This window comes from Aphelocoma coerulescens, chromosome 2, assembly GCF_041296385.1.
Source record: "Aphelocoma coerulescens isolate FSJ_1873_10779 chromosome 2, UR_Acoe_1.0, whole genome shotgun sequence".
Classification (NCBI taxonomy): Eukaryota; Metazoa; Chordata; class Aves; order Passeriformes; family Corvidae; genus Aphelocoma; species Aphelocoma coerulescens.
In genome coordinates, this window is record NC_091015.1 from 113,690,611 (window position 1) to 113,704,934 (window position 14,324).

The 14,324-nt window shown below is 40.6% G+C and overlaps 2 protein-coding genes across 10 annotated transcripts in view; one reads left to right on the plus strand and one right to left on the minus strand.

Moving 5' to 3' along the window:
• MPPE1 (metallophosphoesterase 1) lies at positions 1 to 13,754 on the plus strand. Of its 5 annotated transcripts, none has more exons than XM_069004414.1 (11): positions 1 to 75; positions 2,604 to 2,733; positions 2,854 to 3,228; positions 3,600 to 3,708; positions 4,354 to 4,457; positions 4,981 to 5,061; positions 6,856 to 6,964; positions 7,775 to 7,846; positions 7,957 to 8,079; positions 8,887 to 9,027; positions 10,436 to 13,754. In XM_069004414.1, the coding sequence occupies exons 3-11, from the start codon at positions 2,954 to 2,956 to the stop codon at positions 10,616 to 10,618; spliced, it is 1,197 nt and encodes a 398-aa protein (XP_068860515.1). In that variant the 5' UTR covers positions 1 to 75; positions 2,604 to 2,733; positions 2,854 to 2,953; the 3' UTR covers positions 10,619 to 13,754. The 5 variants fall into 5 exon arrangements, with proteins under 5 accessions (XP_068860515.1, XP_068860511.1, XP_068860513.1 ...); XM_069004410.1 differs by lacking the exon at positions 1 to 75 and adding an exon at positions 162 to 1,670 and having other exon boundaries at positions 2,537 to 2,733; XM_069004412.1 differs by lacking the exon at positions 1 to 75 and adding an exon at positions 162 to 1,670.
• A 93-nt stretch (positions 13,755 to 13,847) lies between these two features.
• Positions 13,848 to 14,324, minus strand: part of GNAL (G protein subunit alpha L) — a 183,618-nt gene continuing 183,141 nt past the window's right edge. For 4 of the 5 annotated variants that reach the window (XM_069004403.1, XM_069004405.1, XM_069004406.1 and 1 more), the window contains one exon: positions 13,848 to 14,150. In XM_069004403.1, coding sequence (XP_068860504.1) covers positions 14,004 to 14,150 — 147 coding nt within the window. In that variant the 3' untranslated portion in view covers positions 13,848 to 14,003. The remainder of the gene's footprint in view (positions 14,151 to 14,324) is intronic. The other variant, XM_069004407.1, reaches the window with a different exon arrangement.

A 14,324-nucleotide genomic window follows, 5' to 3' on the forward strand; every position in this document is an offset into this window, starting at 1 on the left:
GGCACGGCACGGCACGGCACGGCACGGCATGGAAGCGGAGCGGAGCGGGCGTGGGCTGTCAGGTGGCAGAGCGAGGTGGGCAGGGATTTCTCTCAGCCAGTAGTAGGAGCTGTCTTGCAGCTCCGTCTGCATCGCCGGCTTTCTGTGAGGTTGTTCGTGTTTTTTTTTATTTCCCTTTCCGCTTTTCCTTTCACTATCAGGAATGCTGGCAGTGTAGGGTGCAGATGGGGCACCTCTGGCAACTTCCACATCTGCAGTACAAATCCCCAAATAGTAACAATTAGCAGCAGAAACGCTGGAGGAGGAATGTATATGGAAGTGACTGGCTCTGTGGCATTGATTGTGTCTCTTGCTGCTTGTGACTTTTGAACATGGCAATTTTGCCTTGACGATATTTTTATTTTCTACTGATTGCAGGTTTGGTTTGCTGGTGTGGGTTTCTTTTGATGGTGGTTTGTGGTTTTTTTTTTTTTTTTTTTAATTCGATGGTATCAGTTTGCTCTTGAAGATGTGATTTTCATTTGCTTATTTATTTATTTGCTGGACATGGCTAATGCAAGTTAAACAACTTACTGGCATTTTCTGTTCAAATTAATACTGTTTTTGTTGGAAGAGGGACTGTCTCAGACTACCAGTCTACTTCCAGTAAAGTACTACTTCCTACTCTGCAGGATAAAGCCATATACACTGTGTGTTTGGACAAGAATTTGCTTGCCTTTTTGTCCTTGTTGCTGTGCCAGTTAGCAGATACCTCTGCTTTAATCTTGCCTCCTTGTGAGATGTACAAGTGAGGTGGTGTTATTTTGGTTGCTAGTTAAAGGGCAGATGAGATGAATATGAAACAAGTTAATCAGTCTAAATGTGTAGTTCCACATATTGTGGAATTGTGACAACTGGTCAGTGGCTTTCTCCTGCTAAATCAAGTTTAGATAGAACTGAATTCCATGCAATTAAGTATTAATCATGCTGCTGCTTGATAATGCATATTAGAAATGTTTCATGGTGCAGGCTAATGGTTCTTTATCTCGAGTAAGTACTTTGTAGTGCTGATATGGGAAGCTTGTGTTTGAAAATAAGTGGCTATTATCAAATAGGGGTTTTGGTTACAAAAAAAATATAATAATCATGTGTCATTACTCAGTTTCCATGAGACATAAATCAAATGGGCTAGTGTATAGGACAGTGAAGCAATTTAAATTTGTTCTGTGTTCTGCATGTTACTGAGGCCAAGATATTAGAAACAATCCACTAATTTTGTGTGGCTTTGTAATTTTATCCTAATTTTCCTCATATTTGGGGTATAAATTTTCAAAGGTACCGAATATTCACAGCTGTAGTCAGATTTAGTTAATTCAGACGTGGGCTGCTAATCACTGAATACTGCGTTCAGTAATTGCTCACATCCTGGATATTAGTCTTAAATTAGGATTTTTCTCTTGTAGAAAGCAAAATTGCAATCCCGTTGTTGGGTGGGGGACCACATTTTGTGGATTTCTCTGGAAGCTGTTCTTGAGCCTGTGAAGCAGCATCTCTATAGCTCACCTGGAGTCCCTTTACTGTGACCATGCTACACTGTTTACCTTTAAAGAGTGGGGTTTTCAGACCTGCAGTGCTCTTCAGACTGAGACCCTGAGAGGCTGGACCTGGGATCTGAGGCATTTCATTGGAGAGTAAGGGCTGGTGCCTCTGTCCTCTCTGCTGGGATACTATTTGTGGGCATGTACCCTGAAAAAGTGTTTCTCTCAAGGGCTGTAGAAGAAGCAGAAAAAATACTGGAGTTTCAAGAGGGGTACATTCCCTGTTTAGGTTACAAGGTATCCAAGGTAGCAGAAAGCAGTAAATACAGTTACCTCACTAATTTAGGTTCATTAGCTCTTTCTCTACAGCTGCAGTGAAGTTTCTTTTTTTCTGAGGCTGAGATGTTTCTTGTTTTCCTCTTGTCAGAAATGAAGCAGCCTTAGTTAATTACCCGTGTATCTGTGCCTGTGTTCCTGGAAAGCTCCTATAAACTTGTTCTGGGATAGTAAATTGCCCTTGGTTCTTGGAGATTACAATGAGCCATATTAAAGGTGGCAGTGCTGTTGATGAGGTGTAGTCATGTTCTGTGTTTGTGCCAGAAGATATCCTCTGGGAGTTGTTTAGCCTGGAGAAAAGGAGGTTGAGGAGAAGCCTTATTGCTCTCTACAACTACTTGAAATTAGGCTGTAGCAAGGGGGGTGTTGGTCTGTTCTCCCAAATAACAAGTGATGGGACAAGAGGAAGTGGCCTCAAATTCCACCAGTGGAGGTTTAGATTGGATACTAGGAAAAATTTCTTCACTGGAAGGGTTGTCCTGTATTGGAACAGGCTGCCCAGGGAAGTGGGGGAGTCACAATCCTAGCAGGTATTTAAATGATGTATGGATGTGGCACCTAGGGACATGGTTTAGTGGTGGACTTGCCAGTGCTGGGTTAAGGCTTGGACTCAGTCTTGGGGCTCTTTTCCAACCTAAATGATTCTATATGAATCCTAATGGATTTTTTTTTCTTTGTTGCAGCTGCTGTTCAAGCTAAGCTCTGTCTTTACTTACCTTTGACCCCCACTCATAGTGTTTTCACTTAAAGTTCTAGAAAAAGCATCATGCACCAAGATCATGGCTGGCTTTAATCTGGTTTCCTTGGTGCTGGTCGGAGCGAGTGCAGTTCTGTGCTCAGCTGGCCATCTGTGTGCCTGGAGGAGAACTTTACTCTTCAGGTCAGTTACATATTCCAAACCTTTCAGGGTGACAAGAAGCTAACACTGTAGGCCTTGCATGGTAGCTTTCCACAGGGAATGCTGGCCTAATGAATATTTTATTTTGTATTTTATCCACAGGGATTTTGTGCTGACAAAAAGCCCAACGTGATCCTTTGAGTAGCCCAAGCTGTTTTCATCTGAGAGAGAACTTGAGCCATTGTCTTATGGTGGTATTGCAATGCTGAGTTCTAGCTCAACCACTGTGAAGAATCTCCCTCTGAAGAGGAGGCTCTGCTTTCTGCTGAAACTCGTGTGTTTTGTCAGCTCAGTGTTAATATTTTGTGAATTTTTAATTTACTATGTGGTAATATTTCAATGTCGATGGCCAGATGTGAAAGGTGGAGCTCACATGAGTGAAAAAGAAACTTCAGCTTCAGTCCTAAAGGCCATAATTTTAGCTGATACACATCTACTTGGTGAAATCAAAGGACATTGGTTGGATAAGCTAAGAAGGTAATTATTAATTTTTTTGAATAATCTTTATGCAGTTTTTTTCATTTTTAGTAGTAGCTAATGGAACAATAATTCATTGTTCCATTAAACAGCAATTCATTAGAACTGTAATGAAAAAATAAACAAGCTGGTATTACTTCTTGCATGTGCATGGTCCTGATTGTATCATGGTGGAATTATCCACCAGGTAAGATGCACTTACTGTCCTTACATCTGATTTGTAAGTATTTAATTTGAATTTCATAATATATTTTCGTATTTCAGTGTGTAGGAGCCATTTTCCCATTCCCATTGCCGGGCTGTGGCTGTGTATTCACAGCTGAGGATTCAGAGGTAAGGCAGTGATAACTGGTTCTGTATTTTCCTTTCAGGGAATGGCAAATGGAGAGATCTTTCCAAACTGCCTTATGGTTACTGCAGCCAGATATTGTTTTTATTCTGGGAGATGTTTTTGATGAAGGAAAATGGAGCTCACCTCAGGTATGACATCATCAGCTCTCTTGTTTCAAAACATGGAGATTTCTTGAAGGAAATGGATGATGGAGGTTAGATATGCAAGGCTTTGTTTAATTCTGCCACAGTTTTCCTGTTGGTAGATGTTTCTAGTCTTTTAGATAGGAGTTGAAATGTGATTCTCCTTCATTTTTGGTAGTACCTTGACAGTTTTTCCCCTCATATAAAACTTACAAAATGTAAACATCTCAGTTTGTACTTCTGTGTTACACACTCATGATGGGCTGACCCTGGCTGGATGCCCAACAAAGCTGCCCTAACACTTCTCAGCTGGAGAGGGGAGAGAAAATGCAAAAGAGACCTTCCTCCTTCACTGACCTTGGTGTCTGCAGGGCTTTTCCTCACAAATTCTCACTCCTCTCTCTGTCTGCAGTTGCAGAGTTTTCTTTTATGCCACCTTCCTAATTCTGTTATCCCAGAGGCAGTATCAGCCTTGGCCAGCAGTGGGTCCATCTTGGAGCCAGCTGGCATTGGCTCTGTGGGACGTGGGGGAGGCTCCTCCCTGCAGCCCCCCCAGTACCAAAACCTCACCATGCAAACCCACTACAAAACCAGTGGTCCCCTTTGATGCTGTGGAACAGCACTTATTTCTCCTTTTGTTTTTTCTTGCAGGCATGGGCAGATGATGTCAGGAGGTTTCGGAAAATGTTTAAGTATCCAGTTTCTACAGAGCTGGTGGTCATTGCTGGGAATCACGACATCGGGTTTCATTATGAGTGAGTCTTGTCAGTGAAAGGAGCACACAAGTGCTAGGAGTGAAGTGTCAGCATGCCCACAGTAACTGGTGCTGTGTCTGAGGGACCTGTTTTGTGGTTATACAGAAACTTTTTGATCATGATCAAATTAGAAAGGGTCGTAATTTAGAGTAAGGTCTGTGCACAAAACAGGTTTATGCTTCTCTGACCGTACAAGGGTTGTTCAGAGCTGATCCTTCTGCACTGACATGGAATTCTTGAAGCTGCTTTTCCTTGGGCCTCCTCCTTAGAAAAGTGTTTCCACTCCTGTTATCTCAGCACAGAAGAGTGTAAGTGCCCTCACTCTGCTGGTGCTTGCCCTGATGGGAAGGGCCAGAGTACACAAGGGGTGCCACAGCACCCCTGTGAGTTTCCTGAATGATTGTGTCAGCTGGATAATGGAGCAGCAAGCTGCATGAATGCTCAACAACCTGTAAAGCAACTGTGTCAGATGAGATCCAGTGGCAATTTCTTACCTCAGTTGTATTTTTGCTCTGTGACACAGAATGACTACTTACAAGGTAAATCGATTTGAAAAGGTCTTCAACTTTACTTCAGGAAAGCTGATAACTCGGAAAGGAATAAAGTGAGTATATTTAATTTTTTTCTAATGAAATAGTATGGGAATGCTTAACCCAGAGCCTTTAAAAATTTTTTTAATCATCTACCTTATGATGTGTTAAACCCCAAACACTTTGTACAAACCCGTAGTTTGATATGGGCTGGAAGCTGTACTTACAGCTAGGCAAATTGTAAAAATTTCCTTTTAAATGGAAAAGTACCGTGGAGTCAGAATCCATTTCTCTGGTTTGCCTTTTATACTTCCTTGCAGCTGGTAATGAGCCATGGCTGTAAACAGCAGGATTCATAAAGAAACACAAACCAACCCCCTCTGTGTTTACAAATTAGGAGTTTCATTAATTTTAATAACTGCTTTAGTCTGCAGAACTTAACCCTTGTTTGAGGAATTCAGGAACACAGCAGTTGCATGTCCACGGTTTTTCCACAAGGTGGGGGAATAATGCACAAGCTGGTTTTGGCTTAGAGCAGACCTCGGTGCAGTTGGTTCTCACAGCTGTGTCCCCGCGGCTGCACTTGCCTGCTGTGTGCCCTGTTACCTCTAGACACCATGCAGGAACCCGATGAGGGAACGCAGTAGTGGGTTTGTGGAAAGGTTCAGATTTAGGAAGGGAAGGCACACTGCCCCTCTGTGTTTGTCACGTGTGCCCTCGGGCTGTACTCACTTGTGGAACCGTGAGATTCAAAACCTACAGGTTTACACTGGTTCCCTTAATTAAGCAAACATGATAAATGTAATTAAAATTAATTAAATTATAATTTAATTAAATTATAAGTTTAATTAAAAATTCGGAACCGGTCTGGAAATGGTTGTGTCTCTTTTAGGAAGATCTCTGAGCTTCATGAATGCTCAGTATAAAGCTGTTGCTTATCATGCAGATGTGGGGTCCTCTAGATAAGTATTTCAACTGTTTAAAAAATGTCCCCTTTGATAAAACAGCACAGCAGAATTCTTGCATGCAGTTGCAGATTGTATGTCTGGTGTCCATTAACTGCAATGAGCTGCACTATTAACAAAATGTTCCTAGATAAACTGTTTTACAACAAATCTGTGGTATAAAAGCAGCTTAATTTGCTAAAAGAGAATTAAGGTTTTTTTGCTATTGACTAGTATCTCTTAAGTGAAGGCATTCAGCTCATTTTTGTCATTTAAACAGACAGTTGAACTGGGGATGTATCTCAAGCTGAATGTGTGACTAAATGGGTATGAATCTTGTGGCAGAGGTTCAAAGTTGATTTGAAATCTACAGGGAAACCTTCTATTACAAATAAAATCCTGTTTTGTGTGTCAGAGACTGCAAAGTACAAAACTAAGCTTGTTCAGGGCAGCCACCCAAATGCAGTGCTGTTCTGCTTTTCAGTTGTTCTGAAGAAATCCAATGTCTCAAATTCTGTCTCTGAGGTCTAAACTTCGTGGGGAGAGAAGCAAGTTCTCCTTTCCCTCAGAATTTAGAATTTAGTGATTAACTTTTAACATTCCACTAGAATACAACTTAAGTATTCATTAAAATAGAAAAAAATCTTGAAATGTAAACATGAAGCATAAGGTACATTGTGCAACCTAATTAACAACTGTATAAAGGAGCCAACCAGGCAGAGACATGGCTACAGTACACATACTCAGAGGAGGATTTATAGCACATGATTTCAGCTGTTACATTCTGCTGTTTTGTTGAGCTGTGTCCAACTTAGGAACACTTGCATTTTATAAAATGAAGTTTATCCCATGCGTGTGCATGAACAACATGAAATGCCTTCCTGTCCTCCCCACTTCTCTTCGTCCACCCCTGGTATTTTCCAGCTTTGTCCTAGTGAACAGTGTAGCCATGGAGGGTGATGGCTGTGCTGTCTGCCGAACCTCAGAGGCAAAACTTGTGGCACTTTCTCACAAACTGAATTGCTCCCAGCAGGTAAGAGATTATTAAATATGTGATTACAGTCAGTGACTCCTCTGCCACAATGGGAATGATGATACTGTAGCATAGTCAGGATAGAACCAGACTCTCCCCAAAAAAGTCTGCTTCCAATTCACATTGCAACTTGTTAGCAAGTCTTTCTCTTCCTCATATCCCTCTTAACCATTTTTACCCAACTATTAACTGTTGCTTTGCACTAATGGTGTTAACTTCCTTGTCAGTAAGCCTCCCTTTGACTCAAGATACATAATCCTGCATTTATATTTATGGATATTATTCTGTTTTATAGCCTTCAAGCATATTCCTTTAGTTTCCTGATTCTACTGCAGTCCTTTCCTCGTAGCCTAGCAGTGTTTTAATTGTATTTTTTCATCAAATCCAATTGCTTCTTTTACTTCCTTCCTCTTCCCTTTTTCATAGGCTGACTGGATGCACAGTAGGCAGCATGACTGACTGGGCTGGCAGTCAATCAGGAAACCAGCTCCCAGTGGAAAAATTGCCAGACTCTATCTCCCTTGGGCTGCCCTCAGACTCCTTTGCCTTGTTGGTGCAGAGATCCTGCTGCTGCTTTCTGCAGTCAGGAAGAGCACAGCTGTATTTACAGCATGTACAGAATGGGGAGTTTCACCCGTCCACAGTAAAACTCTTAGAAGTTCATACAGTGGGCAGTATTTATAAACTACTCTGAGCTAAACTGCTTAACAAAAAACCAAAGCCAACAACCACCCCCCGCTCCCTAACCCCTTAAAACCTAGCTATTGCTTAATTACCTTCACCCCTTCTATGGCTTGATTTTATTCACAGAAACCGAATCATTCCAACAAAGGATGCAGTGATGTGGAAAAGCTTCCAGCTTCAGAACCCATCCTTTTACAGGTGTGTTAGAGGTGGGGTAAGGCAACACATTGACATGTTTTTGTGGATTTATTACTGTTCCAGAAAGGCTGGATCATTAACAACTGATAGTTGCTTTTAATTACTCCCAGCATTACCCTCTCTATCGGAAAAGTGATGCTGAATGCACTGGAGAAGATTCTGCTCCTCCAGAGGAGAAAAACATCCCCTTTAAAGAAAAGTATGATGTACTGTCTCAAGAGGCATCACAAAAGGTTTGATTTCTTGGGAACTTGAGTGGCAGTGGGTGGGTGAGAGGGGGACATGAGTGTAGATACAAATAGATTAAAAAATGGTGATAAGGCTGTTGGCTGAGACAAATGGAACACAGCTGCTCCTGTCTAATGAGACCTGTGAGAGGCTGCTTGCTAGAGCTGCTCCCCTGAGGATCATCACCATCATGGCCTTGGTCCTGCCAGATTTCCCAGGTACAGCTCCTAAGTCCTGGCACTCTTAAATCTGCTGTGGTGTCATTACCTCCACTTCAGCATGCTGTACTTTCTGTGCTGTGTAAATTGTTGACACACCTGGTATGAAGCCACAGTTTCCCAACTCTTTGAAAGCATCGCTTTTGCTGAATTAGTAACTGCAAGAAAATGTAAAGTATTCCCTAAAAACGTAATGGTCATTATTTCTTTCCTTCTGCATAAATGTCTTCACTCAAAGATTGTCAGTACAAGATTCTTTCTTAGACAAGAAAATAGCATTGCTTTACTAAACCCGAAGTTTTTCTCTTTGTGATATCCACAGCATGCTGTTGCCTTTGTTCTTCTGATCTGTATGACAAAAAAAAAAAAAAAAAGAAAAAGCCCAGTACTTGGGATCAGGGCCAAAGGAGTGTGATTGATATTGCAATACCAACACATTTCTTACTGGAAAATAGAAGTTTACAGAAAGCACTTTGTAAGAATATTAGAGTTGCCATAATTTCACTCTGTTCAAAGAAAAAGAAAAAGGGATTTTAAGTTCAGTTTCTTTTTAGCTGTGACTTAATTTTTGTGCTTTACCAATTTGTGTTCTAGCTGCTATGGTGGTTTCAGCCCCGTTTGATTCTCAGTGGGCACACTCATAGTGCTTGTGAAGTGCTGCACGCAGGGAAAGTTCCAGAAATCAGCGTCCCGTCATTCAGTTGGAGGAATAGAAACAATCCTAGTTTCATCATGGTAAGTTTTAATTTTTTATTTTTGTCAGATAACTTTCATAAATAAATCAACATGGCAGTCAGCTATATTTTAAAACTGATTCTACCTGTAAAAACGAAAAATTAAAAAAAAAAATTGCCTACCCACCCAACCCACTCAGTACACTGCATCCACTTTATAAAGTACATCTGTGGGAGCCACATGTTCTGTGTGGTACAAAGCAATGCTGTTAAAGACCTAATTAGTATCTGGGTACATTTTCTTAGAAAGAGGGTGCATTGTAAACTATTGACTTGTAAAAATAATCAGTATTGTGCACTGAACAGTAGAAAGACCAGTTTGGCTTGGCTGATTTACCAACTATGAAAACAAGACTGTATCCACCTCAAACCCTTTTGCACGGTGATCATGGTTTTCAAACGTGTGCATTAATGCAGTGAAAAGTGTTTGTGATGTGCCCACAGTCTGCCTCCTCATTGCCAGTTCACATTTTATACAGTGTGTTGGTTATGCTTGTGCAGGCAGTTCCAGTGCTCAGTATATCCTTAGAGGTAAATCAATTAGTTCCCCAGTTCAAAAATAAAACAGAACTCTTAGAAACTTGGAGTAAGAAGCAAAACCTACAATCTGTTTACAGAGTAGTCTGTGACTTGAAGGGGGAAATCTTTTATGTATGTTTTACTGCTGTTGAGTTTAGACTGCTTAATATGCAGATAACCCCAAACATTTAAATTCATTTTATGCAACTGTTAACATTTGTTGTTGAAAGTAGTTCTGTTTATTCCATATTCCTGAGAGTAGCTGCCTTCAAACTACACACACTCTCTGCACACGCCAGACAGTGTATCTCCACTGCAAAACAAGAGGTTGACTAATTAAAGTTGCATCCTCTTCACTACTGTTTTAACTCCTCAGCCTCGATCCGTTATAAACTTTAATTTAAACTGCAAAGTCAAGCCAAAACCCAACAAAGTTCTTTGTGGTTGAAATTCCTATTCCTAATTTGGATTAGCCAACATGTGTTTTTGCAGCATGTACTGGGTAAGGAGGAGGGCTTGGGGGAGGAAGGGGCACATTCACAAAACCTAACTTCAGCTTGGAAGGGCTCCTTCCAGGTGGATTTACAACAGCTAAAGTTAGGCTTCTCTTGAAGGCAAATCAGATGTGGAGCCCAGCTCTCTGTTTATGCTAGATGGGAAGATTGGCCTCTGGGCTAATGTTGGCCTGGTGAATATTCCAGTTAGTGCCCAGCACTGCAAGGTATGGACTCTTCAGCCCCCTGGAGAAGGCACTGGTACAAGGAAACTGGCCCCAACCCTTGCCACCCAACACAGGATTTAGAGATTGGAGATCTGACAGCTGTGGTGTTTACTCCTGATTCAGAACCCACTGTAACACAGCAAAGTGACAGTCTTCATTTCTTTTCCAGGGCAGCGTAACACCAACTGACTTCTCCCTCCAAAAATGCTTCCTTCCATTTGAGAGCAGAGTCTTCACTATCTACTGTGCAGCAGGTGCTCTGCTTGTGATCCTGGTACTAGCTCACGTTCAGCTTCTCACTCCACCGTTTTATTTTGCTCAGCGTTTAATCAGTAAGCATAAAGCAGTATGAAGAGCCAGACATCTGCATTCAGTCACTGAAATACCAAAGCTGAGAACAGTCAAACATCAGACTATATTCATGCCAGCAAATGACCTAATTTGATTGCTAGTCTGAAGGCAGGTTGCATTTACACATACCATAGAAGTCCTATACAGCTGATATGACTACTACAGGATAAATAATTAACTGAAATGAACGTTTCATGCTGTACAAAAATACTGTATTCGACAATCAAATGAGTCCTTTTCCTGCTATAATTTTTGTATCAAATATGTATATTAAAAGTGTAACTGTACATTATGTAAATCCTATAGCCTCATCACTTGTCTGCACTTGTGTCTTACCCTGGTGGAGGCTGAATCTTGCAAACTGGAAACGTTTCTGTTTTATTGCTGCATGGCCCTTCAAATGTCATACTTGTGTTTGTTAGGGTCAGGCAGACTCTGGATGCATCAGCACTGAGAGATGTGGATTTCCGTAGCCTTTTTAGGGTGTCGTGTAAGGGACTGCGGTTTGGGACAAGAAATCTTCTGGTTCCTGACACAGTAAATTGTTAGCTGACTATAATTTGCAGTTACCCATCTACCAGACAACAAGGGGAAGAAGCTTGAGGATCCAGTTTGCTGACACACACTTGAAAACTGCTTAAAAAAGAATTAGGGTGACACCTCAAGCTGCTGCTTTCAAAAAGATGTGCTATGATGAGCTTGAAAAAAGAGGGCCCTATTGCATCCCAGAGATCTGTGTGGTGAGGGGCCCTCCAGTCGCCGATCTCCTGCAAGAAGGAAGGTCAAATACAGCTGCAGTAACATTATCCTATGCCTTGGCCCTCAATCTATGGACAGAGAAAGGAATGTGTGTTATTTTACATTCCACAAGTCCTGTTGACTTTAGTGTAGTGTCACATTTTGAACTGCACTAGCTCCTCTGTGGGGAGGCAGAGGCCACCAGCTGTGCCACAAAGATAAAATCTGAGCTCAGCGTCTTCACTGTGTGGGGGAAGGTGGGACAAACCCACTGCTGCTCCCCACCCACCCCAGAAAAAACAGAGGGACTACTTCACACCAGGACCAGTTTTCCTGCTGATGTTCCTGCAGAGGCTGGGAGCTCTAACCTGAACTCCTGGGCTGGGGCTAGTTTAAAAAAAAATACTATATTTTGTTATTCATTCTATTACTTTCTTTGGCATGAGAAATAAGAGAATTTTGGGAATTTTGTTTACTATTAGCTTATTCCACCCAGCCTTTCACTTTTTGGGAAATATGACTAAATTGAACGTACAGATTTCTGGGGAAAAAAATGGTCATATTATAGCATCTAAAATGGGATTGTTTTCTATTCATTGGAAACAAGTTCTCAATTGGTCTGTAGCCTGAATTTAAAAAGATGACTGATTTGGGTTTATAACTAATAACAATACAGTAAAAAGCTAATAAAACCTGCTGATTTATATGCCAGTCTGGGGACTGTGTTAGCTCTTCATCTCTCCCTAAATTTAAAATGAAATTGGGGGAATGGTCCGAAGTGTGGTAAAACACTCTTATAAAGTAATGTAATCTAACACTTCTCTAGGTTTCTGTTATTGCAACTGTAATTTTAGACATTTGTACAGGTTATCTTGGACACAGGAAAAGTATATAGTCACAGACATAAAACACCTATGTATAAAATATAAAGCAGTGTTATAGTTACTAAAAAGGACATGCCTTATTGCTACAGCAATTCTTGCTTTTTATATATCGTACTGTACCACAACTTGTTTTGAGAATGTCATTTGCATAAATTATTCAAGTTTGAGAAATATTCACACATTTTGATTCTACAATATTTAAAATAAAACAATTTTCTAATGTGTCTCTTTATTAAAAGAGAAATAAAAATGTCATCTTGTAATTCTCTTAGGCCAGACACAAGGGTTTATACACCTTTTTTTTTTTTCTTATCTTCTTTCTCGCGATTTACTTGCACAATGAAAGCCGCTGTTGGTACAAAGATTGAAGAGCTCTATATAATGGTGCTTTACACATTCACAATCGGTCTGTGCAATTGTGAAGTTCTATGAATGACCAAAGAATTACCAAACATATTTTCTAAATATAAAGGACAAAAAAAAAAAAAAGGAAAAAAAAAAAAACAAGAAATCCTTGGTTCCCATTAAAACAACACCAGGTTGCAATTTGGACACTTGAATGAATTCCAATGTTTTAAAGCTGAGACTTCAAAAGAGAAAGGCATGTTTGCTGCAACATCCGGTGACTGTAATACCTTACTTGGAAAGGTAAGTGGTTAATTTGCATAATTTATAATTTTTATACTAAAGAGCATTTTTATATAAACCAGAAAAAAACCCCTAAACTCTACAGATAAAGTTCTTACCTCCAGTCACTGCTGCAGGTAAGGTTGACATCAAGCTGTACAGCGCAATCAAAAACATACTTACATCTTAGCTCATTTTACAGGTACAGCCATAATCAAGGCACAAAGATCTTCTACAAGTATTTTTCTTCAATAAAGTTGTACAAAATAATATTACATTTTACAGTCTGTACAATATAATAAACCAGCAGTAAAACAAAAAAATATATATAGGGAGAGGACTGTTGTCCAAGAATGATCAGAACTAAAAGGATCATTTGTGGACAGCACAAATAACATAAGTGAGGGTGGTAAATTTTCTGCCCAGATGCAACAGGCTGAAAAGTAGCTGTAATTCAAATGCCTGAGGTGTGCAGAGACACTTAGCTCCAAAACCCCAGAAAAATTGCTTTGTCTTCACTGTTCCTCTCATTATCTACTCTACTTCCTGTGCCAGTAACGGCTTAAAAGAGGAGGTCACTTTATCAGTTGACCTGCAACTCAGAAATGCTAAAAACTGTGACAGAGTAATAAATATTGTGGTGCTGCTACATTGTGTGTCTACTTCCTCAACAGTATTTAATAACCTGATACAAAGTGCATTAATCTTTTTTTTTCACCCATCAAGTACTCTTCAATGTCACGTTAAAAAGGAAACCCACACAGAGGGATAGGTATGACTTTAGTGTCATCCAGCTGACATACCGGTCTGAACTGAGGTTAACCCGCTGGAAAAAATTTAGCAGGTCACGTTCAGTTTAAAAAAAACAAAACCTAAGGGAACAGAGGTAGCCAAAGGGCTTAGTGGAATGACGAAGAAGTGGCATGTCAAAATAAAGCACAAAAATAGTCCCAAAAAGCATGAAGGGAAAATAACCCAAACTTGCTTCAAATCAGCTTTAAGGTTAAACAATTGAAAGTAAACAAAGTGAAGAGACTGACATTTCTATAGTATATTCTTCCACCCTGTGTGGGGTAGTATCAAGAGAAAGAGTAAGGAGCAAAGAATTTAAAACCACAGGTTCCACGGTGATCCCCCTCACAAGAGTTCGTACTGGCGGAGGTGCATCCTCTGAATGATGTCTCGACAGTCGTTGAACACTCTGCGGATGTTTTCTGTGTCCACTGCACATGTGAAGTGTGGGTAGCAGTAATGCCGCCCGTCTCCGCTCGCCGTACTTATCCTCTGTGGAAAGAGGGATGCAAAAAAAAAGGATCAGATGCCATGCAGTGAGAGGTTTCACATCTCAGCAGTCTACAGACTTACGGAGAACCAAGAACTCTAGGAAATCTATATATAGATCGCTAAAGTAAGTAAACAAAAGGAAGGGAGGGCTGTGGTCTGGTCCTGTCCGAATGA